Below are 13,677 nucleotides of genomic sequence, written 5' to 3'. Positions count from 1 at the left end.
GTAAGTTGCGAACCGCCATCTGTAGGTCGGACACATCAGTCGTGAGGCTGGAGGTCTTCAAATCTAAGGATATGACCTTCTCGTTAGTCTTTGATAAGTCCACTCTAATCAAATTGACGTCGATGGCCACAGTGTCAAGCTTAAGGGCAAGAGCCTCATATTGCTGGCCAATGGAAGTCTTCATACCAGCAATGGCGCCCATGACACCCTGTAGAGTTAAATCGGCCAACGCGGTAGAGCCTTCACTTGCCTCTTCCAGAGTCCTACTCGCGCCACCGGGGGACCCCTTGGGTTGGGTATAACGATCCATAACATTTGTTTGAATAGTACCCCCCGGTGAGTGGTCTTGGTTTTTCGTTTCTCGCTATCGGGTCTGCCCGCCATATTGGGCAATGTGCCCCCGAGGGGCCTTTGAGACCTGGTAAAAATGGCTCCTCACGATTCACCCACCAGAATCTCCAAAAGCGAATTTCAGCAGTTATATCGCAGCAACCATAAACACGCAGCCATTGGCACACGATGAATTCATGGGGTCCGGCTGCACCTCAGGCTACCAGATCGGTCTTGAGATAGGATGAGGCCAAACACCCAAAAACGAAACCGAAAGTAAACTCCAAGGCGGTGATCAGAGCCCCGCAGGCCGTTGTTGTTCAACTACTGCCTGGGCACTTTAACAACTCGAGCCCCGGGTAACTCCATGGGGCGGGCCACAAAAGATCAAAGTGTCGTAGTTGCGGTTCCCGGGGTCCAAATCAATTTCTGAAAGATGCTATTATATCAGCTGGGTTGCGTCTTCAATAACCCGTCTTCGTTATCAGGATATGATTCAGGATAGATGCGGGAGGTGGCGAGGGTCTCGGGAGCCCTGTGCTCACGCGGCCATCCCGGATGCGCGCGAAGCTCCTCCCATGGAAAGCATTTTTAATCATGTGTCTCATCAAACTTGGTGGGCCTAGGTCACTTATCTCAGGAGTACTCACTCTACACAAATGATGGTGATCGGTAATCCCAGAGTGTTGCGGAAATTGTGGAGTTTACTCTACTCCTTTATTAAACATTCTGCGCATATCTCAAACAGTGTGACTTTAATAGGTCGGTAGAGTCACTTATTCCTTATAGCTTGGTCCACATAGTTTCCTGTCTTCTCATTCTTTTCTTTCGTCTTTCTGTTTCTCTTTTTCCCTTACTTCTCTGTCTCTTATCTTTGTCTCTTTATGGTGTGGGGTTATTAAGGTGGATCCTGTTATATGACTGAAATCACTCGCCATTTGATCACAGCACAGATGTTTCTATAATTTAATTATTAATACTTGATATATTTGCCTTACATGTGGCATTTAAATGTTTGTTTGCTTGCCTCTGCTGTATGGACCACGAGTTGTCACTTTGTCACTTTTGATGTTCTCCATGCTAATTCATGTATATCTCATGCCTCTCTGGTCTGGCGCATAGTACTCTCTAACTTTATGAAAATCCTTTAATAAAGTGTTTCGAAATCAGAAAAAAATAATTTAAATGTTCCGGGCTGGAGCAGGGGAAAAGGAAAACAAAGAATAGAGGTATACAAACTAGGCACATGAATAGGTGTGTATCTTTAATGGCTTAAGAAGGTAAATTGTGAGTGTTAGGTTCTGATATTTACTCCTTCGTTAAGAGTGCTAAAGGCAGTGGGGCATATTACCAAGGGCCCTTATCGCCGCTTTAGCGGGACTTTTTCCCGCTACAGCGGCGATAATTTGATCGCCCTATTACCAAGCTGTCGCTAACACCAGTTAGCGACAGCTAATAGGCGAAAGCGAGCGTCTTGGGGCCCGCTTTGCATGTCAGCGATATTTATCGCTAATAACATGCAAAGTGGGCGTGCCAAGATGTTAGCGACTGAAAACAGTCGCTAACAACGCTATCTCCTATTACCTACAAAGGCATAGTTTTGGAAATATTCGCGCTAAGCGCGAATATCTCCAGAAGCTAACACCTGCCCAGAGCAGTTCTTAGCCATGTTATCCAATGGGAGGTGGATAACATGGCTAAAAGCATTGTCACAATGATGTGTGAATATCGCTGTATTTCCAGCGATATTCACGCATTTCGAATGATTTTTATACTTTCTGAGATAAACCTTGTGGATAGCAAGGTATCTCAGCGACAAAAACCGCCGTAGCGCGGCGATAAAATTATTACCGCTACCCCTGCTTAGCTATTGCTAGGTAATATGCCCCAGTATCCCTGTACCACCTCCAGCAAATAGGAGTGGATTGAGGATTCTGGATTGAAATTACTGGGACAGAAAGTCTAGACCAGTTTCACCAGGTGTGAATCTTCATCCAGTAGAACAGTGGATGAGGAGGGCTAGGGCATGTTATCAGCAAATTGAAGTAATTCTGACATCTGAAGAGAAGTGTTTTAGATCCTTATTTAAATACACGTGAGGGGTATTTGAGAAAAAAATACTGGGCCAAAAGAAGGCCATTTCATAATTTACATTGAACAGACCTTGATAACGCAAAAAAGACAGCTTTCATGAACACAGCTTGGAGGCGAAAGAGGGTGAGCAAGCAGAAAAAAAGGCAAGTAAATGATGCTCGTTTTCCTGGTATTAATTCAATTTGTCATCTACCATTTTTATTCTTAGTTCTTTTTTCTAAACAAACTCTGCACCTCTGAATAGGATGTATGACATTACAACGCATGTTTTTACCACGCATGCTTTTACATCGCAGTTTTTACAACGCATACCATTACAACACATAGCGCTTTGGGGTGCTGGATAGTGAATAGTTTAATTTACTATTCCAACTCCAGTCCCCGTGGATAGTAGGGAAGTTGTTGGATAGTAAATTAAATCTATTCCCTATCCTAGAGCGCCCCCCAGCGCAATGCGTTGTAATGGTTGGCGTTGTAAAAGTTTTGATGTAAGAGCACTACGTGGTAAAAGTTGCGTTGTAAAGGATGTTTCCCCTCTGAATAGAGTATTCAGAATAAAACAGCAGGCATTTCCAGATAATAAAACCTTCGATGTTATGTTTGTTTTCAGGAAATGAATGCTCCTTCTTTTCGAGTTGAGAAGAATGAAGACGGAACAATGCACCTACATTATTACTCCGACAGAAGAGGCCTCTGCCATATTGTTCCAGGTACAATTGCAATAACCGTGTGGAAGAGGTGTGGCGCCGCGGCCAGGGCGACTGACGCTGGAATCTGGGGATCACGGTTCGATCCCCGGCTCCGGCGGCAGGTTAGCCCAGCACCATGTGACTCTGGGCAATAGCTCGCTTAATCTTCCCGAAGGCCCCCCCAGCGCCTAGAGACCCTTACGGGTGATTGTGCGCTTTACAAATGTGGACTTTACTTTACTTTTACTTACCGCGTTATCCTTTTATAGTTATTCTTACAAGTTCCTTACATCTTTCTTCTCTATTCCTTAATGGGAAGCCAAACGAGGTTTAGCAGATACATTTCGTTATCAATACCTAAATTTGCACCTTCATTTGTAAGTTTGACTAGATATTGTCTGCAATGAACTATTGAGACTTTTAAAAGGTATCATTCAAATTGACTACATTTGCTAAAAAGAAATCTAAAACGCTTTTTTAAAATATCTATCAGTCAGAATTGTAAGGAAAATAAAATATGAAAGAATCTCCTGTGAGGCGGCAACACAATTTACATGCATCAGTTCCAAGTTTGCCCTAAAATAAGTTTAATTAACGGAGTCAACCCAAATGCGAGAACTATACCTTCCTTTGACAAGAATAAATTCCTGATAGCAAATGTACTTTATGAAATACCCAGTCTTAACAAGACAGGGTTATGCCTTTTCAGGACCTTTTGCCCTGGGGAACTATATATCAAGAACATAGAATGGCTCGTAGGGGCTGTTTTTCCATTAGCGCCCTGGGGCTGCGCTCCTCTGACATTTTTAAACATTTACCACAAACTACTAAATAGATAAATTTATTTAGAGATACGATCATATCTTTAAACAATCGATCTATTTAAGTCTGGGCTGTCAGTCCCAGGCTGCCTTCCCCACCTTCGCTGTGAAGCAGAAGATGGAAGCTATGCAGTAAATCAACTTTCTGCAATGTGACGCATGATGCAGGGCTTTTCTTTCTAAAGCCCTTCATTGCCATTGTATTCCATGGTGGTATCCATTGTAGGCCAGTGATGCTGTCAGTGTCACGGAGTCTGCATCCCGGCATGAGGCCAGATGCCTGTCATTCACAGGCATAGATCATACCCTTTCCGATTCGTCACACAGTATAACTGGAAGCAAGCACGTGTGCTTTGGAACCCTGTCCTCTGAAATGGTAAGTGTTATAATGCTAATGTTCTGTTATGTAGATTGTGCTTAGACCCCTGGTTATGCTAACCTCCGCACTACGACACCTGAGGTCTTGGCTGCAGGTAGCTGTCCTCATTAGGTACAAATCTGTGTTATTGCATTTCAATAATACAAACAGGAAAAGTGCAAGCAAAGCTCACTTCAAAAACAGACAGATGAAAATTAGAAGTAACTAACATTCAAACAATCCCCCCCCCCAAGACCACCTTCTGGGTACTCACTCCAAGGCCCGTGGCTAGGAATGAAAAGTAACACTAAGTGCCCCCCACTATCCCATCGCAGGATCAGTCTGGTTCCCTCTCCTGGGATTCTGGCTCTGTTAGACCTGGGGTTACCAGTCCACATAGGGTAGCCTGGCGCAGAGTAGGTAAGGCTAAACTCAGAGACAAATTGTGTATAGCTTGCATCACACCATGGACAGTAACTCAGCGCACAACCACCAGAAAAAGAATGACTCTACACCAGGTTGGAAAAATACGGGTTGCTTTATAAATGTTTCTCAAGTTGTCCTCTTTTGTCAGTCAACACTAAGCACATCCACATTGGATTACCTGCATCAATAATCATACGACAGTACATTTAGTATTAGCACTGGGTTTCCTTGGGGAGTATGAATTCAGTAATTTACTTAATGTGGGATCTTTTAGACAATACTCTTTGTGTTTCAAATCAATCTGAACAGGAAAAACATACTACTTCACTATAAGGAAGCACATTTGCACATTACCACCGTCTGGAGTCCATCTATGAATCTCTGATCTAATAACATTAGTTTATGCCAAGACACAGCAGTAGACAGTAAAATTCACTCCTAGTAAAATAAGAACAGGCATCAATTTTCATCCAAACATGTAGTAGAACTGGACATACGAATTGTTCTAGCTTTTGATTTAACTTTAAAGATACGCTAGCAGTAGTTCTATGACTGGTAAGTCTCAATGAAGTGATCCTGTCACTCGAGTTCCCTTGGCTACACGACCGTGTTTACCTAAGAGTCCAGTGTTCAGTCCACCCACTAGGCCCTAAATCGTTCTCTCTGGACTTATGTCCCACACCAGCCCCCAGACCCCAGCTTACTTGTGGCCTTAGAACTATTCGTTTTTGTGTCAGTCGATTCAGGCAGTTGGAATTTACTGTGCCACACCTACAGCTTTGAGATGTAGCGTCAACTCCCTCGCAGGCACGGCCGTCTCACACAGTGGGCCTGCGCGGGGAAAGTACGCTCTGGTGATGATGCAGCCGCCTATGTTCGGGCCCGACCGAACGCCAAGGCCTCCACTTTGCCACCCTGAGTGCCGCGCTTCACTGGGCCGGCGCGAGGCATCAGCGGCCGCACTGCCGCGCCGTCGCCTCCTCAGCGCTGCCATCAGGCTCCTCTTCAGACCTGCGCGGTACCAGGGACACTTCACCGCTACTCCGCCCCCTCTGCGCTGCCGTCAGGCTCCTCCTCAGACCTGCACGGTACCAGGGACACTTCTCCGTTGTTCCGCCCCCACAGCTTTGCCGAGCCCTCCTCCTGGATTGCGCTGCAGTCGGACGCCTCAGCCACCGGCCACACTACCGGCGCGCCACCAATCCCGACACTGTGAGTCGGCCACTTCCCCCACTTCAGGGGGCCCTCGCTCCACCTGCCCCCGAAAGGAGAGAAGAAGAGGCGACCTCGGTGCAGCACTTCTGCTCACAGGTAGGAGGGGTCAGGCCCGGGCAGGTGCAAGTTCGTGAGGGGACCCGGAGGGAGAAAAGGAGGTCGGTCTCTCACCGTCTCCCCCAGAGGTTGCCAAAATCTCCGTCAGCTCTTCCTCTCGATGGGGTAATTTAACTAATCGGTCCGCTTGACATGAGCCCCAGCAGTCCCTGGTGTCCACCCAGTGGAAGGGTCAGTCCTTTTTCTTGACTACGAGGACTCTCAGTCAAAGTTTTAAAGAAGGAAGGTTCAGGTGAGGCCAGATCTATGGTTAGAAGGGGGGGTGACCGAAATAAGGGAGCAACCCTCCAGAGTAGTCAACCCTCACAAGGTTCTATTCCCCCCTGACACCACAGCCTGCACTCCCAGCAACTCCTTGCTGAACAAAATGGCCGCTAAGGTTCTGGCCTTATATACCCTAGGTCCATTTCACCAGAATGGGCCAGAAGGTTCTAGATTCCTCCCATTGTATTCCTATGGCTCAGGTCCCTGAGGTAAAAAATGTGGCAGTTACCAGCCACCATTTTGTGTCTCTCTTATACACTACTTCTGAGACGTGCGGCAAGGCCTCAAAAAGTTATGGAATAAGATAGCACCTAACCCCAAGAACAACACCAAAAAGTCAAGTGGACATAAAAATGAAAGGAGTTGGAAGGCAAAAAGGGGACAAAAATAAATAAATAATAGGAGGGACCACCCAAAGGGCTGACAGGTCTAACATGCGTCCCCCCCACCTGAAAGTGGGGAGAGCTACCCAACCCTTGGGAGTTCTCATCACTAAGCCGGAAATACCTGGAGAGACCGTCTGCATTGGCGTGGTCCACTCCAGGCCGATGTTCCACCCGGAAGTCCATTCCCTGTAGGGAGATAGACCATCTCAACAGTTTGGGATTCTCCCCCTTCATTTGCATCAGCCAACGAAGGGGGCGGTGGTCAGTCTGAACCAGGAAGTGCGAGCCAAACAGGATGGTCGCAACTTCTTCAGAGCCCATACCACCGCAAAGGCTTTCCGCTCAATTGCACTCCACCTCTGTTCCCGGGGAAGCAGTCTCCTGGACAAGAAGACAACAGGTTGATCCAGGCCCTCTTCATTGAGTTGCGATAACACTGCCCCAATGCCATGCTCTGATGCGTCTATCTTGGAAAAATCAGGAGCTCTTAGGACTGGAGCCTCACACATTGCTTGTTTCAACTTTTCAAAGGCTTGCTGACAAGCCTCTGTCCAAACTACCCATCGGGGTTGCTTCTTGGATGTAAGCTCAGTTAGGGGTGCCAGAATAGTGCCATACCCCTTCACAAAGCGACGGTAATATCCTGTGAGGCCCAGGAAGGCTCAGACCTCGGTCTGGGTCTTGGGGGGCTCCCAGGCCATGATAGCCTCAATCTTCGCCTGGAGGGGCTGCACCGTTCTCCTGCCCACCAAGTGGCCTAGGTACACAACCGACCCCTGCCCGATCTGACATTTACTGTCCTTGATTGTCAAGCCAGCCTGTTTCAGGGCCTGGAGAACAGCTTGTAGGTGGCACAAATGGTCCTCCCAACTGCTGCTGAAGACGGCAATGTCATCCAGATAAGCAGCGGAGAAGGCCTCCATCCCTGAGAGGACCTGGTTCACCAGCCGCTGAAAGGTGGCAGGGGCGTTCTTGAGCCCAAAGGGCATTACGCAGAACTGGTAGTGGCCCTCATGCGTGGAGAAGGCTGACCTTTCCTTTGCTCCATCTGTAAGGGAGATCTGCCAGTACCCTGAAGTGAGGTCAAAGGTACTCAAGTATTGGGCAGCTCCCAGCCGGTCAATAAGTTCATCCGCCCTAGGGATCGGATGAGCATCAGTCTTGGTCACTGAATTCAGTCTCCGGTAATCCACACAGAACCTAAGTTCTGGAGTGGTGCCCGGTGGGGCAGCTTTTGGTACCAGAACCACCGGACTGGACCAGGGGCTACTCGAAGGTTCAATTACTCCCAGCTCCAGCATCTTAGTGACTTCACTGTGGATGCTGGCCTTCATCTCATCTGACAGCCGGTAGGTCTTAGACTTCACTGGTGGGCTGTCTCCTGTGTCCACATCATGGGTACACAGGTGGGTCCTTCCCGGCATAAGGGAGAACACCGAGGAGTACTGCTCCAGGACCTGGCGGCAGTCCTCCCGCTGTTCAGGAGTTAGGGATGGGGAGAGAATCACTCCCTCCACCGACCCATCCTTTTCCTGAGACGAAAATAGATCAGGGAGAGGTTCACTTTCCTCTTCCTCTGCTCCATCAGTCACCATCATCAAGATGACCTCGGGCCTCTCATGGTGGGGTTTGAGGCGATTAGCATGGAGCACCCGCAGGGGCTGCCGGGGGTCTTCAGATCCACTAAATAAGTGGCCTTACCCTTCTTCTCCATCACCTCAAAGGGGCCTGTCCAGCAATCCTGGAGGGCACTAAGCTCTCCAGGTTCCATCACCCACACTTTCTGGCCAGGCTCCAACTCCACAGGGTGAGCATTGTGGTCATACCACTCCTTCATCACTGCTTGGCTGGCTTCCAAGTTGTCAGAAGCTTGCTTCCACAACTTAGCCATTTGGCTCAGGAAGGCCAGCATATAGCTCACCACATCCTGGGGAAGCTTCCTGGGAGTCTTTTCCCATTCGTCTTTCACCAGGCTAAGAGGTCCACACACAGGGTGCCCATAGAGAAGTTCAAAGGGGCTGAAGCCCACTCCCTTCTGTGGTACTTCCCTGTAGGAAAACAACAGACAGGGTAGGAGGACGTCCCATTTCCTCCGCAGGCTTTCAGGCAGACTTCTGATCATGCCTTTCAAGGTTTTGTTGAACCTTTCCACTAGACCATTGGTCTGTGGGTGGTAAGGAGTGGTGAACCGGTAGGTAACCCCACACTCCTTCCACATAGCCCGCATGTAAGCTGACATGAAGTTGGTCCCCCTGTCGGACACAACTTCCTTGGGGAAACCCACCCGGGTAAAGATCCCCATCAGGGCCCTCGCCACTGCAGGTGCAGTAATGGTCCTCAGAGGAATGGCCTCTGGGTACCGTGTGGCGTGATCCACCAGAACCAGAATAAACCTGTGACCAGCTGAAGTTGGTGGATCCAATGGCCCCACAATGTCGATGCCCACCATTTCAAAGGGGGTGAAAACGACAGGAAGTGGTTCCAGGGGAGCTTTCAGCTTCACCCCTGTTTTCCCACTGGCTTGGCAAGACACACATGTCCGGCAGTAAGTGTCGGATGCCACCTTCATCTGAGGCCAATAAAAGTGGGGGACAAGCCGGGCAAAGGTCTTGTCCTGACCTAAGTGTCCTGCCAAGGGTATCTCATGAGCCAGTTGTAAAAGAAAGGCTCGGTAACGTTGAGGGACAACCAAGGCCCGTGACGAACCGTGCACTGGTGCCTTTGGCTCACTGTAGAGGAGACCATCCTCCCAGTAAATATGGTAGTTCCCCGTAACGTTACCTGCTGCCTGGGCTTCGGCCTGTCGCCTCAGTCCCTCAAGGGTAGGGCACTCCTTCTGGCCCTTAGAAAACTCCTCCCTGGTAGGCCCTCCTTCCACATGCCACTCGGCAGGGATAGGTAGGTTCTCCAGGGAGATAACATCCCCCTCTGTGGACTCCTGGCCCACCACTGCAGGTGGCCTATCTGTCTCACGGGGCGTGGATGCTGAGGCAGGCTTCTCCTGTCCCCGCATCTTTCCCTTTCTGGCAGCTGGCTGTGCCTTTGTTCCAGGCTCCAGCCCAAGCGAACTCCCCCTCCGGGTAGTCACGGACCTTGTGCTAGCACAGGCTCAGTCAGGTGTACCCAGCATCTCAGAATGAGTCCGGCATTCCACCTCCTTCCAAGCATTGTGCTCCATATCATTCCCCAACAGACAATCAACTGGCACGGCAGGGCTTATGGCAACTCGAAGTGAACCTGCAATCCCTTCCCACTCAAATGGAACCTCGGCCACTGGGTAGTGGCCCATTCTGCATCAGCCATCGCGGCGGGGTGGAGTACATGTGGAATCACCTGCTCTGGAGACACCAGATGACTTCTTACCATAGTCATACTGGCTCCTGTATCTCTCAGAGCTTCCCCTCTTTGGCCATTGATGGTGACCCACTGCCCATACTTAGTAGTATTTGAGGGCACCTGGATCTTAAGAACCATCTCCCGTTCTCCCAGGGACACTAAGGTGACACCCACCCACTCGCCCCCTTATCTAAGGGCAACTCCTCCCCGAGCACTACATTAGCTACTCCCGGGGCTTTTCCTCCAGTGGGAGGGGGTGGTCTCTTTGGGCACTTTACATCTCCCTTATAGTGCCCAACTCCATTACACTCATAGCAGTGGACAACCCTTGGCTGCTGACTTTGGCCAGGATGAGGGTTTCTTGGCGGGTTAGCCTTGGGACTGTATCCTGTTCCTTTTCCCTGGAAATTGTTTTGGGGGCCTTTTGAGAACTCCCTCTTTTTATCTCCCCCCTCCTTCTTCTGGGGGGCGCCCTGTCCAGTCCTTTGGGAGTCCCCTCCAGTCCCCTTTCAGGACACCCGGGTACTAGCCCAGATGTCCGCCTCCTCAGCAAGCTTCCGGGGGCTGGTCACCTTGCTGTCCACCAGGTGTTGTCGCAGCTCGGGAAAACATTTCTCGAGTAGGTGCTCCTTAAGGATAAGGTCATACAACCCCTCATAGCCCCCCACCTCGCTGCCTTGTACCCAACCCTCCAGGGCCTTCTTTGCATAGTCCAGAAAATCCACCCAATTCTGTGTGCTTAGTTTATGGCTGCTCCTAAATTTCTGTCGGTATTTTTCTGGAGTCAGCCCAAACTTTTTTATCAGCGCCACTTTCATGGTGGGGTAGTGGGTCTGCTCTCCCTGCTCTAGGGCCAAAAGTGTATCCCTTCCTGCAGGAGGCATGTATTTATACAAGCCACCCCCCCCAGTGTTTTTCCAGTATCCCATGGGCTCTTAAGGAGACCTCATAGGCAGCCAGCCACTTGGCAATGTCATCCCCTGCGCTGTAGCTGGCGACTATGTCCTTTGGCAAATAGGGTCTGGGTTCCCTGGTTATCTCTTTGGATTCGCTGCCACCAACAGGAGTACTGGGAGTCCCTATTTGCAGGGCCTTGAGGTCTAACTCTCTGAGACTCAACTCATGAACCATCCTCTTTTCCTCCCTCTCCTTCTCTAACCTTGCTAACTCCCATTTTAACTGCCGTTCTTCTCTCCTGTCAGCTAATTCGGCTTTGGTCAAGCTTCTTTCAGAGACACTGCTGCCCTCCCTAGAAAGTGTCCTAGGACCTGTTAGTAGGTTCCCCTCTCCAGGTTGGTACAGTCCAAACACTTCGATGACAGTGTCCCTATCCCCCTCTTCCTCCTCCTCCTTCCCATCTGGGTGAGCTGCCACCCATGCTCTCAAGCTGGTTTGGAGTTCCCCCTTTTTAGCACCACGCTTGAAAAACACCCCCTTACTTTGGCGAAATTCCCTGAGTTGGGCCACAGTGTAGGTCTCCAATTCTTCCAGATCAAATTCCATTTTGCCAATTAGAGTCAGGGACAGCCACTTGGAAGAAGTTAAGAAAGGGGGTAATTAAAAGCTACCTCCACCCACCACCAGGAGTAAATTTGGAAAAGCAAAAATTTAATTAGGGAGTCCGCTAGGAGAAAACTCCAGGTGTAGGCATGTGATACACACTGCATTACTATTAAGTGGATGCAAGCACAAGCTCTAATCCCACCGCTGATCACCAATTATGTTAGACCTGGGGTTACCAGTCCAAATAGGGTAGCCTGACGCAGAGTAGGTAAGGCTAAACTCAGGGACAAATTGTGTATAGCTTGCATTACACCATGGACAGTAACTCAGCGCACAACCCCCAGAAAAAGAATGACTCTACACCAGGTTAGAAAAATACGGGTTGCTTTATAAAAGTTTCTCAAGTTGTCCTCTTTTGTCAGTCAACACTAAGCACATCCACATTGGATTACCTGCATCAATAATCATACGACAGTACATTTAGTATTAGCACTGGGTTGCCTTGGGGAGTATGAATTCAGTAATTTACTTAATGTGGGATCTTTTAGACAATACTCTTTGTGTTTCAAATCAATCTGAACAGGAAAAACATACTACTTCACTATAAGGAAGCAAATTTGCACATTACCACCGTCTGGAGTCCATCTATGAATCTCTGTTCTAATAACATTAGTTTATGCCAAGACACAGCAGTAGACAGTAAAATTCACTCCTAGTAAAATAAGAACAGGCATCAATTTTCATCCAAACATGTAGTAGAACTGGACATACGAATTGTTCTAGCTTTTGATTTAACTTTAAAGATACGCTAGCAGTAGTTCTAGGACTGGTAAGTCTCAATGAAGTGATCCTGTCACTCGAGTTCCCTTGGCTACGCGACCGTGTTTACCTCAGATTCCAGAGTTCAGTCCACCCACTAGGCCCTAAATCGTTCTCTCTGGACTTATGTCCCACACCAGCCCCCAGACCCCAGCTTACTTGTGGTCTTAGAACTATTTGTTTTTGTGTCAGTCGATTCAGGCAGTTGGAATTTACTGTGCCACACCTACAGCTTTGAGATGTAGCGTCAACTCCCTCGCAGGCACGGCCGTCTCACACAGTGGGCCTGCGTGGGGAAAGTACGCTCTGGTGATGATGCAGCCGCCTATGTTCGGGCCCGACCGAACGTCAAGGCCTCCACTTTGCCACCCTGAGTGCCGCGCTTCACTGGGCCTGCGCGGGGCATCAGCGGCCGCACTGCCGCGCCGTCGCCTCCTCAGCGCTGCCGTCAGGCTCCTCTTCAGACCTGCGCGGTACCAGGGACACTTCACCGCTACTCCGCCCCCTCTGCGCTGCCGTCAGGCTCCTCCTCAGACCTGCACGGTACCAGGGACACTTCTCCGTTGTTCCGCCCCCTCAGCTTTGCCGAGCCCTCCTCCTCGATTGCGCTGCAGTCGGACGCCTCAGCCACCGGCCACACTACCGGCGCGCCTCCAATCCCGACACTGTGAGTCGGCCACTTCCCCCACTTCAGGGGGCCCTCGCTCCACCTGCCCCCGAAAGGAGAGAAGAAGAGGCGACCTCGGTGCAGCACTTCTGCTCACAGGTAGGAGGGGTCAGGCCCGGGCAGGTGCAAGTTCGTGAGGGGACCCGGAGGGAGAAAAGGAGGTCGGTCTTTCACCGTCTCCCCCAGAGGTTGCCAAAATCTCCGTCAGCTCTTCCTCTCGATGGGGTAATTTAACTAATCGGTCCGCTTGACATGAGCCCCAGCAGTCCCTGGTGTCCACCCAGTGGAAGGGTCAGTCCTTTTTCTTGACTACGAGGACTCTCAGTCAAAGTTTTAAAGAAGGAAGGTTCAGGTGAGGCCAGATCTATGGTTAGAAGGGGGGGGTGACCGAAATAAGGGAGCAACCCTCCAGAGTAGTCAACCCTCACAAGGTTCTATTCCCCCCTGACACCACAGCCTGCACTCCCAGCAACTCCTTGCTGAACAAAATGGCCGCTAAGGTTCTGGCCTTATATACCCTAGGTCCATTTCACCAGAATGGGCCAGAAGGTTCTAGATTCCTCCCATTGTATTCCTATGGCTCAGGTTCCTGAGGTAAAAAATGTGGCAGTTACCAGCCACCATTTTGTGTCTCTCTTATACACTACTTCTG

General features: G+C 49.6%; 1 protein-coding gene across 1 annotated transcript in view; it reads left to right on the top strand.

The window, feature by feature from the left end:
- LOC144790816 (guanylate cyclase soluble subunit beta-2-like) overlaps positions 1-13,677 on the top strand; it is a 449,936-nt gene that overhangs the window by 120,776 nt on the left and 315,483 nt on the right. The window contains exon 5 of the mRNA XM_078665492.1: positions 3,035-3,134. Within this exon, the coding sequence (XP_078521618.1) occupies positions 3,035-3,134 (100 nt within the window). The remainder of the gene's footprint in view (positions 1-3,034; positions 3,135-13,677) is intronic.

The sequence above is a fragment of the Lissotriton helveticus genome, chromosome 11 (genome assembly GCF_964261635.1).
Source record: "Lissotriton helveticus chromosome 11, aLisHel1.1, whole genome shotgun sequence".
Classification (NCBI taxonomy): domain Eukaryota; kingdom Metazoa; phylum Chordata; class Amphibia; order Caudata; family Salamandridae; genus Lissotriton; species Lissotriton helveticus.
Note: the sequence above shows the minus strand (reverse complement) of the source record. Positions and strands in the feature narration are given on the sequence as shown.